A 19174-nucleotide genomic window follows, 5' to 3' on the forward strand; every position below is an offset into this window, starting at 1 on the left:
TTCCCCAGAGACTTTCTTACCTTCCACAAAAACACAAGAAGGGAAAAGAAAAAAAAGGTTTATCATATACCCAATGTAGCACAGCAGGTGGGTTATCTAGGCTTTATAACAATTATGTGGCCACAGGGTATATTTTCTTTCAATGGAGAAGAACCCCACATGCAGAGATTAGCACCTTAAGCATAGTCACCCTGTATTGGAAAAAGTATCACTAATCAAAACTCAGGTATGGCTGCACTTCTGGGTAACATTTACCTCAAACATCTAAGGCCTTGTATGGTTTTCAAAGGTATCCAGCTTGGGTAGTTCCTAATAAATTTTTCTGTTTGAGTCCACAGAAGAAACAAAATGCAAATTTCATTAAGGGAGTAGCTGAATTTTCTGTTTCTGTTAGCTCATAACAATCCTGCTAGCGACAGAGTGTAGTCTGCCTTCTTACCCAAAATAGCCCTTTATCACATGTCCCGTTTGTCTTGTCCTTGTCTGAAACTCAATGGTATCTCCCAGTTAATTCTATGGGTTATTTTTATTACTATTATTTCCTATTTTACATCTTAATCCCAGTTTACCTCTCCCTTCCATCCTCCTATGGCCTCCAGAACTCACATCCCATCATTCGATGACTCCCAGAACCCCCATTCCCCTCCCATTCCCTACTCCCTATGGAGGGCAAGGCTTTCCAGAAGGGATCCTCAAAATCTGTGAAGCCATTTGGATTAGGGCTGGGACACCCTCTCCTGTCTCTAGGCTAAGGGAGTATCCCTTCATGGGGAATGTGCTCCCAAAGTCCTTTCCTACACCAGGCATACATCCTGGTTCTACTGTCAGAGGTCCCTTAGACTGCTCAGGCCTTCTAACTGAGACCCATGTTCAGAGGATCTGTGTTGGTCCTATGCTGGTTTCCCAGTTATCAGTCTGGGGGGTCTATGAGCTTCTCCTTATTCATGTCAGTTGTCTCTGTGGGTTTCTATAGCCTGGTCTTGGCCCCTTTTATTATCACTCCTCCCTCTCTGCAACTGGATTCCAAGAGTTTGGTTCAGTGTTTAACTGTTGGTGTCTGCTTCTGTTTCCATCAGCTACTACATGATGGCTCAATGATGGCATATAAGTTAGTTTTCAATATCTTTGTCAGGGAAGGGCATTTAAGATAGCCTTTCCACTGTTGCTCAGATTGTTACTTGGGGTCATCCTTGTAGGTCTCTGAACATTCTTCTTGAGTCAGTTTTGTATTCAAACCTATAAGGGCTCCCTCTATTATGATATATATATATATATATATATATATATATATATATATATATATATATATATATTTTCCCCTCGTCTATCTTCCTGGTCCCATATGTTCTCTTCTTCTCCCCTTCTCTTTCTCCTAAGGGGAATACTCCTCCACTGCTGGTGGGAGTACAAACTTGTACAACCATATTAGATGGTTGTTCCTCAGGGAAAATGGGAATCAGTCTACCACAGAACCTGGCTATTTCAATCTTAGGCACATACCCAAATAATCCACATCCATGAAAACAAAGTTATCTGTACAACTAAGTTAATAGCTGCATTATTTGTAATAATAACTAGAACCTGAAAACAACCTAGATGCCCCTAAAAAGAATCAAATCAATAAGGAAAATGTGGTACATTTATACAATGGAGTACTATTCACAGGAAACACACACACACACACACACACACAAACAATGGAATCTTGAAATTCTCAGGCAAATGGATGGAACTTGAAGAAACCATCCTGAGCGAGGTAACCCAGTCACAGAAAAATGAACATGGATTTTAGACATAGAGCAAAGGATCACCAGTCTACAATTCACACCACTAGAGAAGCTAGGATACAAGGAGGACCCTTAAGAGTTTCATAAAAGGTACCCCACAAAAGGGGAAAGGGACAAGATCTCCTGAGCATATTGGGAGTTTGGGGGGGGTTCAATGAGTGGAGAGGAAGTTAGGAGAAAGAAAGGGGGAGAAGAGGAGGGGAAAGGAGAATGTGAGTGTCCAGGAAGATTGAGTTGGGGGAGCAATAGATGAGAGCAAGTAAAGAGATACCATAATAGAGGAAGCCCTTACAGGTTTGAAGAGAATACTGGCACCAGAGAAATATCCAGAAAAATACAAGGATGACCCCAACTAACAATCGGAACAATAATGGAGTTGCTTCTACATTTTAAGTTCTTGAGAGACTGGAGCATTGCATAATCTTTTCAGACAATGTCAAAGTCTAGGGGGGGTGGCCTTGGTCAACACTTCAACAAGTCCTGAGCCTCATTAGCATCCTCAAAAAGTGTGAAATGATTGAGGAATAAATATTTCAAGGAGTGTCCATAGCCCAACACCAGACACAGAGTAAGCCAAAAGTTTCAAACTCTTAACCTAACTGAGCCAGACAAGGTCAATAAATGGCACAGCCAGATAACAAAAATAGTTTTACCCCAATTTTGTCTTACATAACAATCCTGTCTTCTATAAATCAAGAGTTGGGAGAAATCCAGAAAATGAGAAGGAGAGAGGTGTTCACAAGCATCTAAACATGCTTCAAAGAGACAGCTACCACTCCAAATCCCAGCTGATGGCTATAACCATACTACTGCCATTTTTGTTGTTGTTCCTGTTGGGATAAAAGGAAAGCCATACATTATGGCTTTTATTAGTTATTTCTCAACATTTAACTATTGAAAAGTGTTTGTTTGTTTGTTTGTTTGTTTAATGGTTGAAAACAATGGGGAAGCTGGGTTTTGTTGGTGCACACCTTTAGTCACAGCACTCAGGAGGCAGAGCGAGGCAGATCTCTGTGAGTTCGAGGCAAGCCTGGTCCACAGATGAGTTCCGGAACATGCTTCAAACAATACAGAGAAACTCTATCTCAAAAAACAAAAAGAAAACCAAAACAAACAGTGGGCAAGCTAAATCTAATACTACTGTTAAACACATGCAGGCCCTGTGTGTTTCCTTAGCCAGAGATGGAAAAGGTTGTTGTCATTCTGATGATGCTGAGAGGTTGAGCAGTGTGCACTTTCTTCCCAAGATTTTACATCTTCTACAGTAAAAATTTTCTTTCTTTCCCAGGCAGATACGTGTTTGCTGACTTGTGCAGATGGGTAACATGTATTAACAGAAGGAATCTCATTGCTGGTAGGAATATTGGTCTCATGTCAAATTGATGAGAACACTCATTCAGAAACAAGGATTTAGGAACAAATTTCAGATCTAGAAGTCAACTCTGTGATCAAATCCTCAGAGTGAGGGTAAGTAGGAGCAAAGTGTACACTGCTTAAAGCAGTATTAATAAAAATCAATCCCCAAAGAAAATTCCCATAGTTAAAAAGCTTTGGAATTTCAAAGTAAAACAGTGACACAGATTCATAAATCCTCAAGGTTAATAAAATCCCTCTCATCATGAAGAATGAAAATTGTATAAAAATAATTCAAATCTCTCTCTCCCTCTCTCTCTCTCACTCTTTATGGTGTGTGTGTGTGTGTGTGTGTGTGTGTGTGTGTGTGTGTGTGTGTGTTGTGTGTAGGGGGTTGGAGCTATGCACCTATCTGTGCTGAAGTCAGAGAACAACCCGCTTGTTCTTTCCTTAGGTTTTTACCAACTTTTGAGTAAAGGTCTTCTCTCACTGCCCAGGAACTTGGACAAATGCCTGTCCAGGGAGCTCTGTAATACTCTGACTCCCATTGCAGCATCTCTGGTAATATAAGCATGTACCACCAACCAGCTTTTATGTGCATTCTGATCATCCAAAGTCAGATCTTCAAACACTTGCCAGACAAGTACTTTACTGAGTGAGTGCTTGATTTGTATAAGTTTTTAAAATTAAATTACATACACAACAAAGTGAAAAATACTTAATAAATTATCATAAAGTGACATACCTATATAATTGATACACTGGTAAAAAAACAAACACTTATCAGCATCCTGCATCTTCTTTATTTCATTTTCACAAGACTTACCCTTCATAACAGGTTGGAAAGGGTACATGTGATGACATGCTTGGATGTAAACTGTGCATAGTTGGAATTACACAGTATTCATAACAGAACAATGGTCTTCATCAAGATAGCATCACAAGTCGATTATCATTTCCACTGCTTTATAAAACTTCACTTGTTGGTTGCTATCTGTCCACTTTACTATTGCAGTGCCATACATACCTATTTATAGATATTTTACAATTTCCTACTTGGTATTTCCATGAACAACATTTATGTAAGCATCTCATTTCAAGGCTTTATGTCAGGAATATCAGAGGGAATGGGAAAATATGTATGATGGGTCATGGGTATGCTTAGCTTTACATAAGAAAACCAAAATCGACCACATACTAGGTGATATAACAAACATTGACAGATACAAAAGAAGTTGGAATAGTTCCCTGAATCTTATCAAACTACGATGCTTTAAAGTTGGAATTCAGCAACAAAACAAATCACAGAAACCCTACAAACTCATGGAACCTGAACAAAGGACAATTGTACCATACCTCGGTCAAAGATGAAATAAAAAAAGAAATTAAGGACTTCCTAAAATTCAACGAGAATGAGGACACAACATACCTGAATTTATTGGATACCTTGAAAGCAGTTCTATGAGGAGACTTCATTGCACTAAGTGCCCATATGAAGAAAACAGAGGATAGTCACATTAGAGAATTAACAGCACAACTGGAAGCCTTAAAACAAAAGGAAGCAAACTCACCACAGAGGAGTAGATGGCAGGAAATAATCAATTTGAGGGCTGAAACCAATAAAATAGAAAAAGGAAAACAATACAAAAAAAAAAAAAAATCAATGCAACAAAGAGTTGGTTTTTCAAGAAAATCAACAAGACAAACAAACCCTTATCCAAACTAACCAAAAAGCACAAAGAGAACATGTGAATTAAAAAACTCAGAAACGAAAAACAAAACAATGAACACTGAGGAAATCAAGACAATTTTTAGGTCATACTTTGAAAACCTGTACTCCACAAAGTTTGAAAATTCAAAGGAAATGGACAAATTTCTGGATAACTATCACTTACCTAAATTAAATCAAGAACAGAGAAACAACTTAAATAGACATATAACCCCTAATAAAATAGAAGCAGTCATCAAAAGTCTTCAAACCAAAAAAAGCCCAGGGCTAGATGGCTGCAGTGCAGAACTCTACCAGAAATTCAAGCAAGAGGAAATACCAATACTTCTCAAATGATTCCACACAACAGAAACAGAATGTTCATTACCAAACTCTTTTTACAAGGCCACAATCACCTTGGTACCCAAGCCACACAAAGACACAACTAAGAAAGAAAACTACAGACCAATATCCCTGATGAACAATGATGCAAAACTACTCAATAAAATTCTGGCAAAGTGAATACAAGAATAAATCAGAGAAATCATCCACCATAACCAAGTAGGCTTCATCCCTGGGTTGCAGAAACGGTTTTACATACGAAAATCTATCAACATGATACACCATATAAATAAACTGAAAAAGAAAAACCACATGATCATCTACTAGATGCTGAAAATGCCTTCGACAAAATTCAACACCCATTCATGATAACGATTTTGGAGAGATCAGGCATAACAGGAACATACCTAAACATAATAAAAGCAATATACAATAAATCAACAGTTAAAATCAAACTGAATGAAGAGAAGCTTAAGGTAATTGCTCTGAAATCAGGAACAAGACAAGACTGCTCTCTCTCTCCATCTCTTCAATGTTGTACTTGAAGTTCTAGCTAAAGCTATAAGACAACACAAGGATACAAATTGGAAAGGAAGAAGTAAAACTTTCACTATTTGCAGATGGCATGATAGTTTACATAAGCAACCCAAAAACCTCTACCAGGGAACTTGTACAGCTGACAAACACCTTCAGCAAACTAGCAGGATACAGGATAAACTCAAAAAAATCAATATTACTACGTTATTCAGACAAAAAAGGGGCTAAGAAAGAAATCAGAGAAATCCTTTATAATAGCCACAAACAACATAAAGTACCTTGGGGTAATGCTTCCTAAACAAGTGAAAGACTTTGTGTCTTTAAAGAGGCAAATTAAAGAAGATACCAGAAAATGGAAAGATTTCCCACGCTCTTGGATAGTAAAATTGGCAATATTGCCAAAAGCAATCTACAGATTCATTGCAATCCCCATTAAAATCCCCAGCACAATTCTTCACTGACCTTGAAAGTACAATAATCAACTTTATATGGAAAAACAAAAGACCCAGGACAGGCAAAAAAAAACCCTGTACAATAAAGGAACTTCAGGAGGTATCATCATCCCCGACTTTAAGCTCCACTACAGAGCTCATCCTGAAAACAGCCTGGTATTGGTATAAAAATAGGCAAGTAGACCAATGGAATTGAATCCAAAATCCTGATATTAACTGACACACCTATGGATACCTGATTTTTGATGAAACAGCTAAAACTAAACAATGGGAAGGGGAAAGCATTTTCAACAAATGGTTCTGGCACAACTGGATGATGGTGTGTAGAAGCCTGCAGATAGACCCATGTCTATCACCATGCACAAAAAACAAGTCCAAATGGATCAAAGACCTCAACATAAATCCAGCCACGCTGAACCTCGTAGAAGAGAAAGTGAGAGGTACACTTGAACAAATTGGTACAGAAGACCGCTTCATCAACATAAATCCAGTAGCACAGATATTGAGATCGACAATTATTAAATGAGACATCCTCAAACTTAGAAGCTTCTGTAAGGCAAGTGAAAGAGTTGACAAGACCAAAGGGCAACCCAGAGACTGGGAAAAGATCTTCACCACTCCTACATTTGACAGAGGGCTAATCTCCAAAATATACAAAGAACTCAAGAAACTAGTCAACAAAACACCAAATAACCCCATTAAAAAATGGGGTACAGAACTGAATAGAGAACTCTCAATAGAGGTAATCAAAAAGGCTGAAAGACACTTAAAGTGCTCAACTTCCATAGCTATCAGGGAAATGCAAATCAAAACAACTTTTAGATACTATCTTACTCCTGCTAGAATGGCTAAAATTAGAAACACCAATGAAAACTTATGCTGGAGAGGATGTGGAGAAAGGGGAACACTCCTCCACTGCTGGTGGGAGTGCAAACTCATATAGCCATTTTGGAGATCGGTATGGCAATTCCTCAGGAAAAGGTAATCAGACTACCACAGGACCCAGCAATCACCCTCTTAGGCATATGCCCAAAGGATCCACATCCAAGCAACAAAGACATGTGCTCAATTATGTTCATAGCAGCATTATTTGTAATAGCAAGAACCTGAAAGCTACCTAGATTCTCCTCAACTGAAGAACGGATAAAGAATATGTGGAACATTTACACAATAGAATACTACTCTACGGAATGAGATAACCTAGTCAGAAAAAGAGGTACATGGTATGTACTTGCTCATATATGGATTTTAGACCTAGAGCAAAGGATCACCAGCCTAAAATTTACACCGTCAGAGAAGCTAGGATACAAGGGAGATTCTAAGAGATTCATATATGTTCCCTCACAGAAAGGGAAAGGGACAAGATCTCCAGAGCATTTGGCAAGGGCAAGGGGGAGGCAATGAGTGGAGAGGGAACTAGGAGAAAGAGAAGGGGAGTAGGGACATGGGACTAGGAAGATTGAGTCAGGGGAGGAACAGATGAGAGGAGAGAGAGACAGAGGGAGAGAGAGACAGAGGGAGAGAGAGAGATACCATAAAAGAGGGAGCCATTATAGATTTGAAGAGAAAACTGAATCTACAAAGATGTCCAGAAACCTACAAGACTGACTCCAACTAAGAATTTCAGCAACAATGGAAAGGCTATCATAAATGCCCTTTCCTCATAATGAGATAGACTAACTTATTCACCATCATGGAGCGCTTATCTAGTAGCTGATGGAAACAGAAGAAAACACCCACAACTAAACACTGAACCGAACTGGAATCCAGATGCAGAGAGGAAGGACAAGACCAGGCTGCAGAAACACATAGAGACAGCTGACCTGAACAAGGAGGAGATAATTGGCTCTCAGACTGATAGCTGGTAATCCAGCATGGGACTGACTCAGATCCCCTGAATAGGGGTCTCAGCTAGAAGGCATAGGCAGTCTAAGGGACCTCAATAAACAATTATCATAAAAGAGTTAACATTGGGTTGGACACTGGTCAAAGCCAATGAGTCAAACAGGCCTTTTTTACAAAGGCACACAATTACAGAAATGTCAGAGAAACAAATAACACTTACTATATGCTGGTCACAGCATCTCCACATGGAATTAGACACTGGGATGAAAAGGCAGTGAACATGGGCACTGATGGAGCTTTTTGAGAAGAAATTTATAGGCAAAGAACTATATACAGGGCAGAAAGAACAACGTGAAATTTAAGAAACAAAGTAGTTTTCCCAGGGAGCTCAATGAGGTAGCAGAGTCCAAGTAGGGCACATGTACTCACTTATGCCTACACTTAACAGACATTTGAACACCAATATTGAACATGAAGATTAATTCTTCTCTAGATACCATTATAGGTGCTAGAAGCCAGCAATAACGACACATAGTAACAAGAAAGAAAATAAGGACTAATGAGTAAGAAGGAGAAGCAGAGCCAGTAATGGAAGGTCATGAGCACTGAAGCTGAGATCCAAAGGTCTTAGTCAGACAGACTGAGATGTCAAAGAGAGGACAATAGGACCAATTGTGTCTCTGAGGAAGGAACAGAACCCCCAGATGATGAAGATGATGGGGTGGCCTTATAGAGAATGGGACATATAGGGACAGTCTAGGAAGACAAGGGCAAAAGGACAGAGTGGTCCTCTGGTAGCTCTGGATACTCTCAGGACGGAAAACACAAAGTGTAATAGACAGAAAGCAAAACTCACATTGGCTAGGGGCCAAGCCTAGAGTGTGAAATCTAAGAGAGAGAGAGATGGAATGAGTGTGGAGGGAACATGACTAAGCCAAAGGACAAAATAAAACAGTCAAGGGCTGGAGATGCTTGCTTACAGGGTAGAGGAAGAAAGGGTGACTGGCAGTGTGAAATAAGTTGAATTAGTTACTCAAGGCTTAAATAAGGGAAGAAAACACCCCCAGGTTGCATCTTCCTCCCAAGCCCCCTTACCACTTTTCAAAAATCTCCAGCAATGAGGAACCAACTCCACACCTGGTGACCTAATGGTTAGAAGAACTGGCATTCTAACTCTTATGGGTCACATCTTGATTCCATACAGTTTATGAAATGATCCTGGTTTCACCCTAGGAATCACATGATTGCGAAAGCACATCCTTTCCTAAATAGGTAAGACTCTAGTTGCATCTAATTCAGTTATGTAAGACATCCTGTATAATACGTTTGTATTATATTTTATATAGTATGGCAACCAACAGGCTTCATTTGTCAATTTTATTTCAGTTAATGAAACTAAAACTGTGGAATGGGGATTGGTCAGTATGAGCAGATGATAAGGGAGGGTAGAAGGATGAGTGTATCTATGATGAATTATATACATGAATAAAACCATCAAAGAATAAATCAATGTTTAGAATTGAAACAAAATTAATTCTAAAACCTCACTGCATTAAGGTCATGTGGCATCCAGTAAAATTCCTTTCCAAAATCCAGTATCTACTCATAGCTCCAGTCTATAGTACGGTATCAGAATAAAATCTTAAACCCTTGATTCTAAGCTAGGCTCCATCCTGACTGGTTTGGAGACCTCAGGGAAGTCAACAAAGTTTTTACACTGCATGCCTCCCACCTTTAAAACACTATAGATAAACAACTGTTTTTTAAAAAATAAAAAGATTCTGTACAAAGTCTGGCACACAGAAACATTAACAATGCCAGCTGTTTATACTGTCAATATCATCACTTAAAGAAATGGAAGAAAAAACAAACAAAAAAGTGGAAGAAATGAACAAATTCCTTAAGGAAAGTACAGAAAGCCAAGAAAAAACAATTAAGCAGGGGAAGGAAAGGGTTCAAGACTTGAAAACTGAAATAGAGAAAATAAAGGCAACACAAACTGAAGGAATGCAAGAAACAGAAAAACTGGGCAAAAAAATCGGCAACTACAGACACAAGCATAACCAACAGAATTCAAGAGATGGAAGAGAGAATCTCAGGCGCAGAAGATAAACTACAAGAAATAGATTCATTGAACGAAGAAAATCATGAATCCAACAAATCCTTAACACAAAATAACCAGGAAATGTGGAACACCATGAAAAGAATAATAGGTATAGAGAAGTTGAGGAAGCCCAGCTCAAAGATGCCGAAAACATATTCAACAAAATCATTGAGGAAAACATGCCAAATCTGAAGAAGGATATGCCCATGAAAGTACAAGAAGCATACCGAACCCCAAATAGGCTGGAACAAAGAAAAAGACCCCTCGACATATAATAATCAAAACACCTAGCATGCAGAATAAAGAAAGATTATTAAGAGAGGCTAAGGAAAAAGGACAGGTAAAATATAAAGGCAGATCTATCAAAATTACACCTGACTTCTCCATGGAAACCCTCAAGGCCAGAAGGTCCTAAAAGTATTAAGAGAACATGGATGCAGCCTAGTCTACTATATCCAGCAAAACTCTCAATTACTATAGATGGAGAAAACAAGATATTTAATGACAAAACCAGATTTTCCCAATACGTATCTACAAATCCAGCCCTACAAAAATTATTAGAAAGAAAACTCCAACACAAGGAAGGTAACTACACCCACAAAAATGTCGACAACAGATAATCCAACTACACCAGAAACCAAGGGTAAAGCAGAACATATTCACAATACCACTGCCAACAACAAACCTAAATCAAACAAGCATCAACAATCAATGGTCCTTACTCACCCTCAACATTAATGGTCTTAACTCGCCTATAAAAAGACACAAGCTAACAGAATGGATACGAAGACAGAATCCATCCTTCTGCTGAACAAGAAACACATCTAAGCTTCAAAGATAGACATTACCTCAGGGTAAAGGGTTGGGAAAAGATTTTCCAATCAAATGGAAATAAGAAGCAAGCAGGCGTAGCTATCCTAATATCTAACAAGTTAGAATTCAAACCAAAATTAGTCAAAAGAGATGAAGAAGGTCATTTCATATTCATCGCAGGAGAAATCCTTCAACACAAAATCGCAGTTCTGAACATCTATGCCCCTAATACAAAGTCACCCACATTCGTAAAAGAAACACTACTAAATTCAAAGCTCATATAAAACCTCACAAACTTATAGTAGGAGACTTCAATACACCACTCTGAACACTAGACAGGACCACAAATCAGAAACTCAACAAAGAAACAAAAGAAATAAGAGAAGTTATGTCTCAACTAGGGTTAACAGATATCTATAGAACATTCCATCCAAAGACAAACTATACCTTCTTCTTTGCTCCACATGGAACCTTCTCTAAAATCGACCACATACTAGGTGGCATAACAAACCTCAACAGATACAAGAGAATAAGATTAGTCCCCTGTATCTTATCGGACCACCATGATTTAAAATTGGAATTCCACAACAACACAAATAGCAGAAAACCTGCAAACTCATGGAAACTGAATAATGTGCAATTGCGCCACTCCTGGGTCAAAGAAGAAATAAAGAAAGAAATTAAGGACTTTCTAATATTCAACGAGAATGAGGACACAACATACCCGAACTTGTGGGACATCTTGAAAGCAGTGCTACCAGGGAAGTTCATTGCACTAAGTTCCCATATGAAGAAAACATAGGGTAGTCACATAAGAGGATTAACAGCACAACTGAAAGCCCTAGAACATAGAGAAGGGAACTCACTCCATAGGAGTAGATGCCAGGAAATAATCAACTTGAGGGCTGAAATCAACAAAATAGAAACCAGGAAAACAATACCCCCAAAAACAAAAAAATCAATGCAAAAAAGAGTTGTTTTTGAGAAAAATCAAAAAGATAGACAAATCTTTATCCAAATTAATGAAAAAGCACAGAGAGAACATGCAAGTTAACAAAATCAGAAACGAAAAGGGGAACATAACAACAGACACAGAGGAAATCCAGACAATTTTCAGATCATACTTTGAAAATCTGTATTCCACAAAAATTGAAAATTCAAAGGAAATGGACAAGTTTCTGGATAACTAACACTTACCAAAATTAAATCAAGAACAGACAAACAACTTAAATAGACCTATAACCGGCAATGAAATAGAAGCAGTCATCAAAAAATGTCCAGGGCCAGATGGATTCAATGCAGAATTCTACCAGACAATCAAGGAAGAACTAATACCACGACTCCTCAAACTGTTCCACAAGATAGAAACAGAAGGTTCATTGACAAACTCTTTTTATGAGGCCACAATAACTTTGGTACCTTACCAAGCCTCACAAAGACACAACTAAGAAAGAAAACTACAGACCAATATCCCAGATGAACATGGATGCAAAAATACTCAAAAAAATGCTGGCAAACCGAATTCGAGAATACATCAGAGAAATCATCCACCATGACCAAGTAGGCCTCATCGCTGGAATGCAGGGATGGTTTAACATAAGAAAATCTACCAACGTGATCCACCATATAAACAAACAGAAAAAGAAAAACCATGATTGTCTCCTTAGATGCTGAAAAAGCCTTCGACAAAATTCAACACCCATTCATGATAAAGGTCTTGGAGAGGTCAGGGATAACAGGAACATACCTAAACATAATAAGAGCAATATACAGCAAACCAGCTGCCAACATCAAACTGAATGGAGAGAAACTTAAGCCAATTCCACTGATATCAGGAACAAGACAAGTCTGCCCTCTCTCTTCATATCTCTTCAATATCGTACTAGAAGTTCTAGCTAATGCTATTAAGACAACAAAAGGAGTTCAAGGGGATCCAAATTGGAAAGGAAGAAGTCAAACTGTCTCTATTTGCAGATGATATGATAGTTTACATAAGCGACCCAATAAACTCTACCAGGGAACTCCTACAGCTAATAAACACCGTCAGCAAACTAGCAGGATACAAGATAAACTCAAAAAAATAAGTAGCCCTACTTTTTTCAGACGACAAAGAGACAGAGAAAGAAATCAGAGAAACATCACCTTTACAATAGCCACAAGCAACATAAAGTATCTTGGTGTAACGCTTACCAAACAAATAAAAGACCTATATAATAAGAACTTTGTGGCTCTAAAGAAAGAAATTAAAGAAGATACCATAAATGGAAAGATCTCCCATGCTCTTGGATAGGTAGGATAAACATAGTAAAAATGGCAATCTTGCCACAAGCAATCTACAGATTCAATGCAATCCCCATTAAAATTCCACCACAATTCTTCACGACCTTGAAAGGATAATAATCAACATTATATGGAAAAACAAAAGACCCAGGATAGCCAAAACAACCCTATACAATAAAAGAACTTCAGGAGGCATCACCATTCCAGACTTTAAGCTCTACTACAGAGCTATAGTTCTGAAAACAGCCTGGTATTGGTATAAAAATAGACAGGTAGACCAATGGAATCGAATTGAAAATCCTGATATTAACCCATACACCTTTGAACACCTGATTTTCGAGAAAACAGTTAAATTTATACAATAGGGCGAGGACAGCATCTTCAACAAATGGTGCTGGCACAATTGGATGAGGGTGTGTAGAAGATTGCAGATAGATCCATGTCTGTCACCATGCACAAAACTCAAGTCCAAATGGATCAAAGACCTCAACATCAATCCAGCCACATTGAACCTCTTAGAAGAGAAAGTAGGAGGTACCCTTGAACAAATTGGTATAGGAGACCACTTCCTGAACATAACTCCAGGGGCACACACACTGAGAGAAACAATTAATAAATGGGACCTCTTCAAACTTAGAAGCTTCTGAAATGCAAAGGACACAGTGGACAAGACCAAACGGTAGTCCACAGACTGGGAAAAGATTTTCACCAATGCTATATCCGACAAAGGGCTGATCTCCAAAATATACAAAGAACTCAAGAAACTAGTAAACAAAACGCCAAATAACCCTATTTAAAAACTGAAGAAAGAATTCTTAATAGAGGAAATCAAAAAAGCTGAAAGACTCTTAAGACAATAGCTCTACATCCTTTGCTATCAGGGAAATGCAAATCAAAACAACTTTGAAATACCATCTTACCCCTGCCAGAATGGCTAAAATTAGAAACACCAATGATGACTTATGTTGGAGAGAGTGTGGAGAAAGGGGAACATTTCTCACTGCTGGTGGGAGTGCAAACTCATACAGCCATTTTGGAGATCAGTATGGCGGTTCCTCAGGAAAATGGGAATTAGTTTACCACAGGACCCGGCAATCCCCCTCTTAGGCATATACCCAAAGGATTCACATCCATGCAACAAAGACATTTGTTCAACTATGTTCATAGCAGGACTATTTGTAATAGCAAGAACCTGGAAGCAACCTAGATGCCCCTCAATTGAAGAATGGTTAATGAAGATGTGGCACATCTACACAATGGAATACTACTCTGCAGAAAAAAATAATGGTATCTTGAAATTCGCAGGCAAGTGGATAGCACTTGAAACCATCCTGAATGAGGTAACCCAGTCACAAAAAGAAGAACACAGTATGTACTCACTCATATATGGATTTTTGATCTATATCAAAGGATCACCAGCCTATAATTCACACCACCAGAGGAACTAGGATACAAGGTGTATTCTAAGAGATTCATATAAAGTCCCTCACAGAACTGGGAAGGGACAAGTCCCCCTGAGCTGAGGGGAAGTGGGGGGGTGGAGGAGCGAATGGAGAGAGAAGTAGGAGAAAACGAGGGTGATGAAAAGAAAACATGTGCAACCAGGAAGATTTAGCCTGGTTAGGAATAGAAGACAGGAAAGAGAGAGAGAGAGAACATAAAAGAGGGAGCCAATATTGGTTTGAAGATAAAATTGAACACAAAGAAAGGTCTAGAGACCTACAAGACTGCTGCCAACTAACAATTTGAGCTTCTTTGGAAAGGCTACCATAAATGCCCTTCCCGGACAGTGAGAACAACAACTAACTCATCCATGGAGCCCTCAACTAATGCCTGTTGGAAACAGGAGCAAAAACCCGTACATAAACACTATGAGTAGGACAAGACCAGGCAGCAGAAACACATACAGACAGCTTACCTGAAGAAGGAGGAGCTAATGGGCCACCAGTCTGATAGCTGGGAAGCCAGCATGGGACTGACTCAGGCCCCCCTGAATATGGATCTCAGCCAGAAGGACTGAGCAGTCTAAGGGACCTCAGACAGTGGAGCCAGGATGTATCCCTGGTGCACAAAAGGTCCTTGCAAACACATCCCCCATGGAGGGATAACTGCCTTAATCTAGAGACAGGAGAGAAGCCCTAGTCCCTACTTCACATGACCTGTCAGATCTACATGACCCCAACTGGATGGCATTCCCCTACATATGGAATTGGGGTGAAGAGATGGGAGGGGAGGGTGGTTAGAGTACATGTGAGAGGGCAGAGAGGGTAAAATGGAGGAAAGGAGGGAGAAAGGAAGGGAGGGAGAGAGGAAGGGAGGGAAGAAGGGAGAGCGAACTGGGATCGACATGTAAAATAATAAATTAAATTTAAAAAAATGCTTTGAATCCAAAATTTAAGTTCAAGGACAAGTTCCTGGGGAAAAGGATATCTATTTTTGTTTCCACAGAAAATGAAAAGATGTGGATTCCTTCCAGACTAATGTGGTTTGATCAAGCCAGACCACCTGAAACAGAGTAGGAGGTGATCCTACATTCAATACAGCTGGACAAAGCAACCTCACCGACTACAGCCAGGATTTCGGAATCTTCTTCGAATCCCCCATGACAGCAGGAAGTAGTTTGGAAAGAACGACGCCCAAATTCCCAAATATTGTCTATAAATGTTTGTTTTCATTTAAATGGACTTGGTTATATTAAATAAATAAAAAATATAAAAAAAATAATAAATAAAAGGAAGAGAACAATGACTGGGGGTGTTGACACTAAGTTCCTGCTTATAAGTTAGGTATACAGAATCAACCCCCTCCCTGGGGTTGAGAAAGATGGTTCAGCTGTGAAAAGCACAGAGGACTGAAGTTCAGTTCATAGTACCCCTATCAGGCAGCTCACAACTATCTGTATCTCCAACTCCAGGGTATCCAACACCTCTCTGGCCTACTTGGGCATTTGCACTCAAGTATACATACTCACATGCAGACATACATACTACACCTAACTAAAGACATTAAGTTTAAAAAAAAAATTGCCTCTGTTCGTCGAGTGGATACCTCTGTCATCTTCATACTCAGCCTTGCTCACTCATGCTCCAAATGTGAAGCACCTAATTAAAAGTTAGCCTTGAGCTGTCAATAAAATTATGCACTAAGGAAATATTCAAACACATAGTAGTGACTTTGCTGAAACAGACTGTCATGTAAGATTTCTTTTTTTCTAATTCAAGTGTGGAGCAAATTAAAAAAAGAAAGTCTCCACATCTACATTACCATCCTTCCCTGAAGCAATGACACAATCACCAACAATCAAGATATTACACCGCATTCAAAACAATTGGCTGAGAAAATGGTGAGGCTTGTTTTTCCTGTTCATTTCTGGAGAGTAGCAACAATGGTCATTCTCTTTTACATGTTCAGGGAAGGCAATCGCTTTGCCTCATCCCCAAAGCTCTCTTGTCAGTATATAGATCATCTTTCATCCCCAGCCTCAGCCTGATGGCTGCTACAAGCCTCTCACACAGTACCCTGCCTTCTCTTTCACAGCATACCCACCTGTCTGTTTCCCCCATGACACAGTGTATGTCTAAAATATATTCTCAACACTAGGTTTGCTAAGGATGTCAATAAGCAATAAAACTTTGAATGTTTGAACAAATGACTAGATATATCGATGAATGGAAGACCTGGTTTCAGAAGATTCAAGCCATTCATCAGGGTTCAACTTTCTTCCCTGTGTTTTCACAGGGGCCATGTGACCAAACAGGCTTTGGACATCTGTCACTACAGAAACTTATGTTTTAATTTAGTCCAGTTTTTATTCCTTTCACTCCTCACCTTGCTGACTTCCTCCAACTACCTGTGGGATGCTAGATGTCATTTCTCATGACAGAAAACATTAATCCAATATTTTACCCAAGGAACAATAGGGCTTCCAGGCTCTTTCTAGTCCTCTGTTTCAGCCTGTGTTCCCTTGCCCTCCCACCTTCCCTTTCACTAGGCTTTTGTTCTTACCTTCAAAGCTCCCAGCAAACAAGTAAATCCAGGTGATGGCTGGGATGCAGAGCAGAGTCAAAGAGGCAGCCAAGAATTTCCTTCTCCCTCTGCAGATTCCCAGCATCCTCTCAGAAGTGGCAATTTCTAATTCCAGCACCGTGTGTCTGTCCAATGCATGAAGTCTTCAGCAACCCTCATAATACTTTCTGGAAGGAAAGGCAGAAGAGCAAGAGATGAATCCCATCATAATGCACAGATGGAGACAAACTGAAAAACAAAACAAAACATCCCATAGATCCTAAAATTAGATTTATTGGGCCATGGCTACCTGCTAACCTTCTATTACAGGAGATAACAGATGATGTTAGAATATTGCCTGTCAAAACAGACATTTAAATAAATGATGAGGTCTACAAGGAACCTCTCTCCTTCTAGCATTAAGCCGGCATCTATTACAAACAAATTAATACACAGTATGCTAGTAAAACTAGGGCATAGGCTGATATCAAAGAATACATTGTCATAAGTGACCAACTAAACAACATGATCATCATGAAAGGTAGAGGAAGCAGAACGACAAATGAACCTAAAGGACAGGAGCTTGATTAGGTCACAACATATTTGCTGAACTGACCTATGGTTGCAGTTAAGAACCTAAAAATATCTCAAGTGGGAAATGTCTACATAGTGTATCCCTCCAGTAGATCTCAAAAAGTTAGAAATCATGAGGATGGCTAAGAGTTAACCACAATGAACCTGGATAAATGATCCTTAGACAAAGACAAAATGGCATTGACAGGTTAAAAGAAGAGAAAGAATGATAGGAGTGGAGAGTATATTGATGGAGTAGAGAGCCCACAATATTTCACCTCAAAATTTACACAAACACACACACACAAATACATGGAGAGAGAGAGAGAGGGAGGGAGAGAGAAAGAGAGAAAAGGCACAAAGAGAGACAGAGAAGGACAGAGACAGAGAGATAAAGTTTCTCTCTTCCTGCTAAATACTGATCCAGATATAGAACTCTCAGCTACCTTTCTACTACCCTGTCTTATCTGTGTACAGTCATTTTTCTCAAAATGATGATACTGGACTAAAGCTCTGAACAGTAACCTAGCCTCAATGAAATGCTTTCCATTACAAAAGTTGCTGTGGTTATGGTGACCCTACACAGCAATAGGATACTAATGGAGAAGTTAGTACAAGGGATTAAAGTACTGCTGTGATAGGAGTGTCCATTCTTCTGTTTGGAGTAATGTGGATTTGGGGACTTTGGATTGGGAAAACTTTAACCTAGGCTTAATAGGTCATATTAATAAAAGCATGGAAGGTAGTGGTGTGCTGAAGGTGACTTGAACAAGTGGTGGCTCAACTCGAGAGTTTCTGAGAAGAATGTTAGTATGTGGCCTAAAGACCATTCTTGTAACATTCTGCCAAAGAATGTTTCTGCTTTGCATTCTTGTCCAACAAAAATCTGCCTGACACAGAATTGAAAAGATTTGGATTAACAGCTTTGGCAGAGGAAATTTCAAAATAGCCTAGTATTGACTGTGTTTTGTGGCTGTTAGCATAAGTCTTATGCTAATCTATAATGAAAATGAACAAAATGAGCAAGGAAAAACACAAAATGTACAATTAAGGAGCAAAAGAATTCCAGGAAAAGTTAAAAAAAAAAAAAAAAAAAAAAAAAAAAAGACAGAAACTAGATGGAATAAAGGGAGTGGTGACCTCAGGGTAAGACACCCAGCTAAAATTCCAATTTGTGGAAAGGAATTAAAGAAAAGTTTAGGGATGCCTTTAATTCTAGAAGGCTGGAGTACACAGATCTCTGAATTGGATGTCAACCTTGTCTACAGAGAGTTCCAAAACACCTGAGCTTAGAAAAAGAAATCCATTAAAAATAGAAAGATGATGAAAATATATTTGAACAGTGGGGTCATGTTCCAGCTCTAGCAAGCAGTGG

At 39.1% G+C, this 19174-nt stretch overlaps 1 protein-coding gene across 1 annotated transcript in view; it reads right to left on the minus strand.

The window, feature by feature from the left end:
• The window catches only part of Large1 (LARGE xylosyl- and glucuronyltransferase 1), a 311517-nt gene extending 294133 nt beyond the window's left edge, over window positions 1-17384 (minus strand). The window contains exon 1 of the mRNA XM_051181466.1: window positions 17227-17384. Coding sequence (XP_051037423.1) covers window positions 17227-17332 — 106 coding nt within the window. The 5' untranslated portion in view covers window positions 17333-17384. The remainder of the gene's footprint in view (window positions 1-17226) is intronic.
• Between the last annotated feature and the right edge of the window lie 1790 nt (window positions 17385-19174).

The sequence above is a fragment of the Phodopus roborovskii genome, unplaced genomic scaffold (genome assembly GCF_943737965.1).
Source record: "Phodopus roborovskii unplaced genomic scaffold, PHOROB, whole genome shotgun sequence".
Taxonomy (NCBI): Eukaryota; Metazoa; Chordata; class Mammalia; order Rodentia; family Cricetidae; genus Phodopus; species Phodopus roborovskii.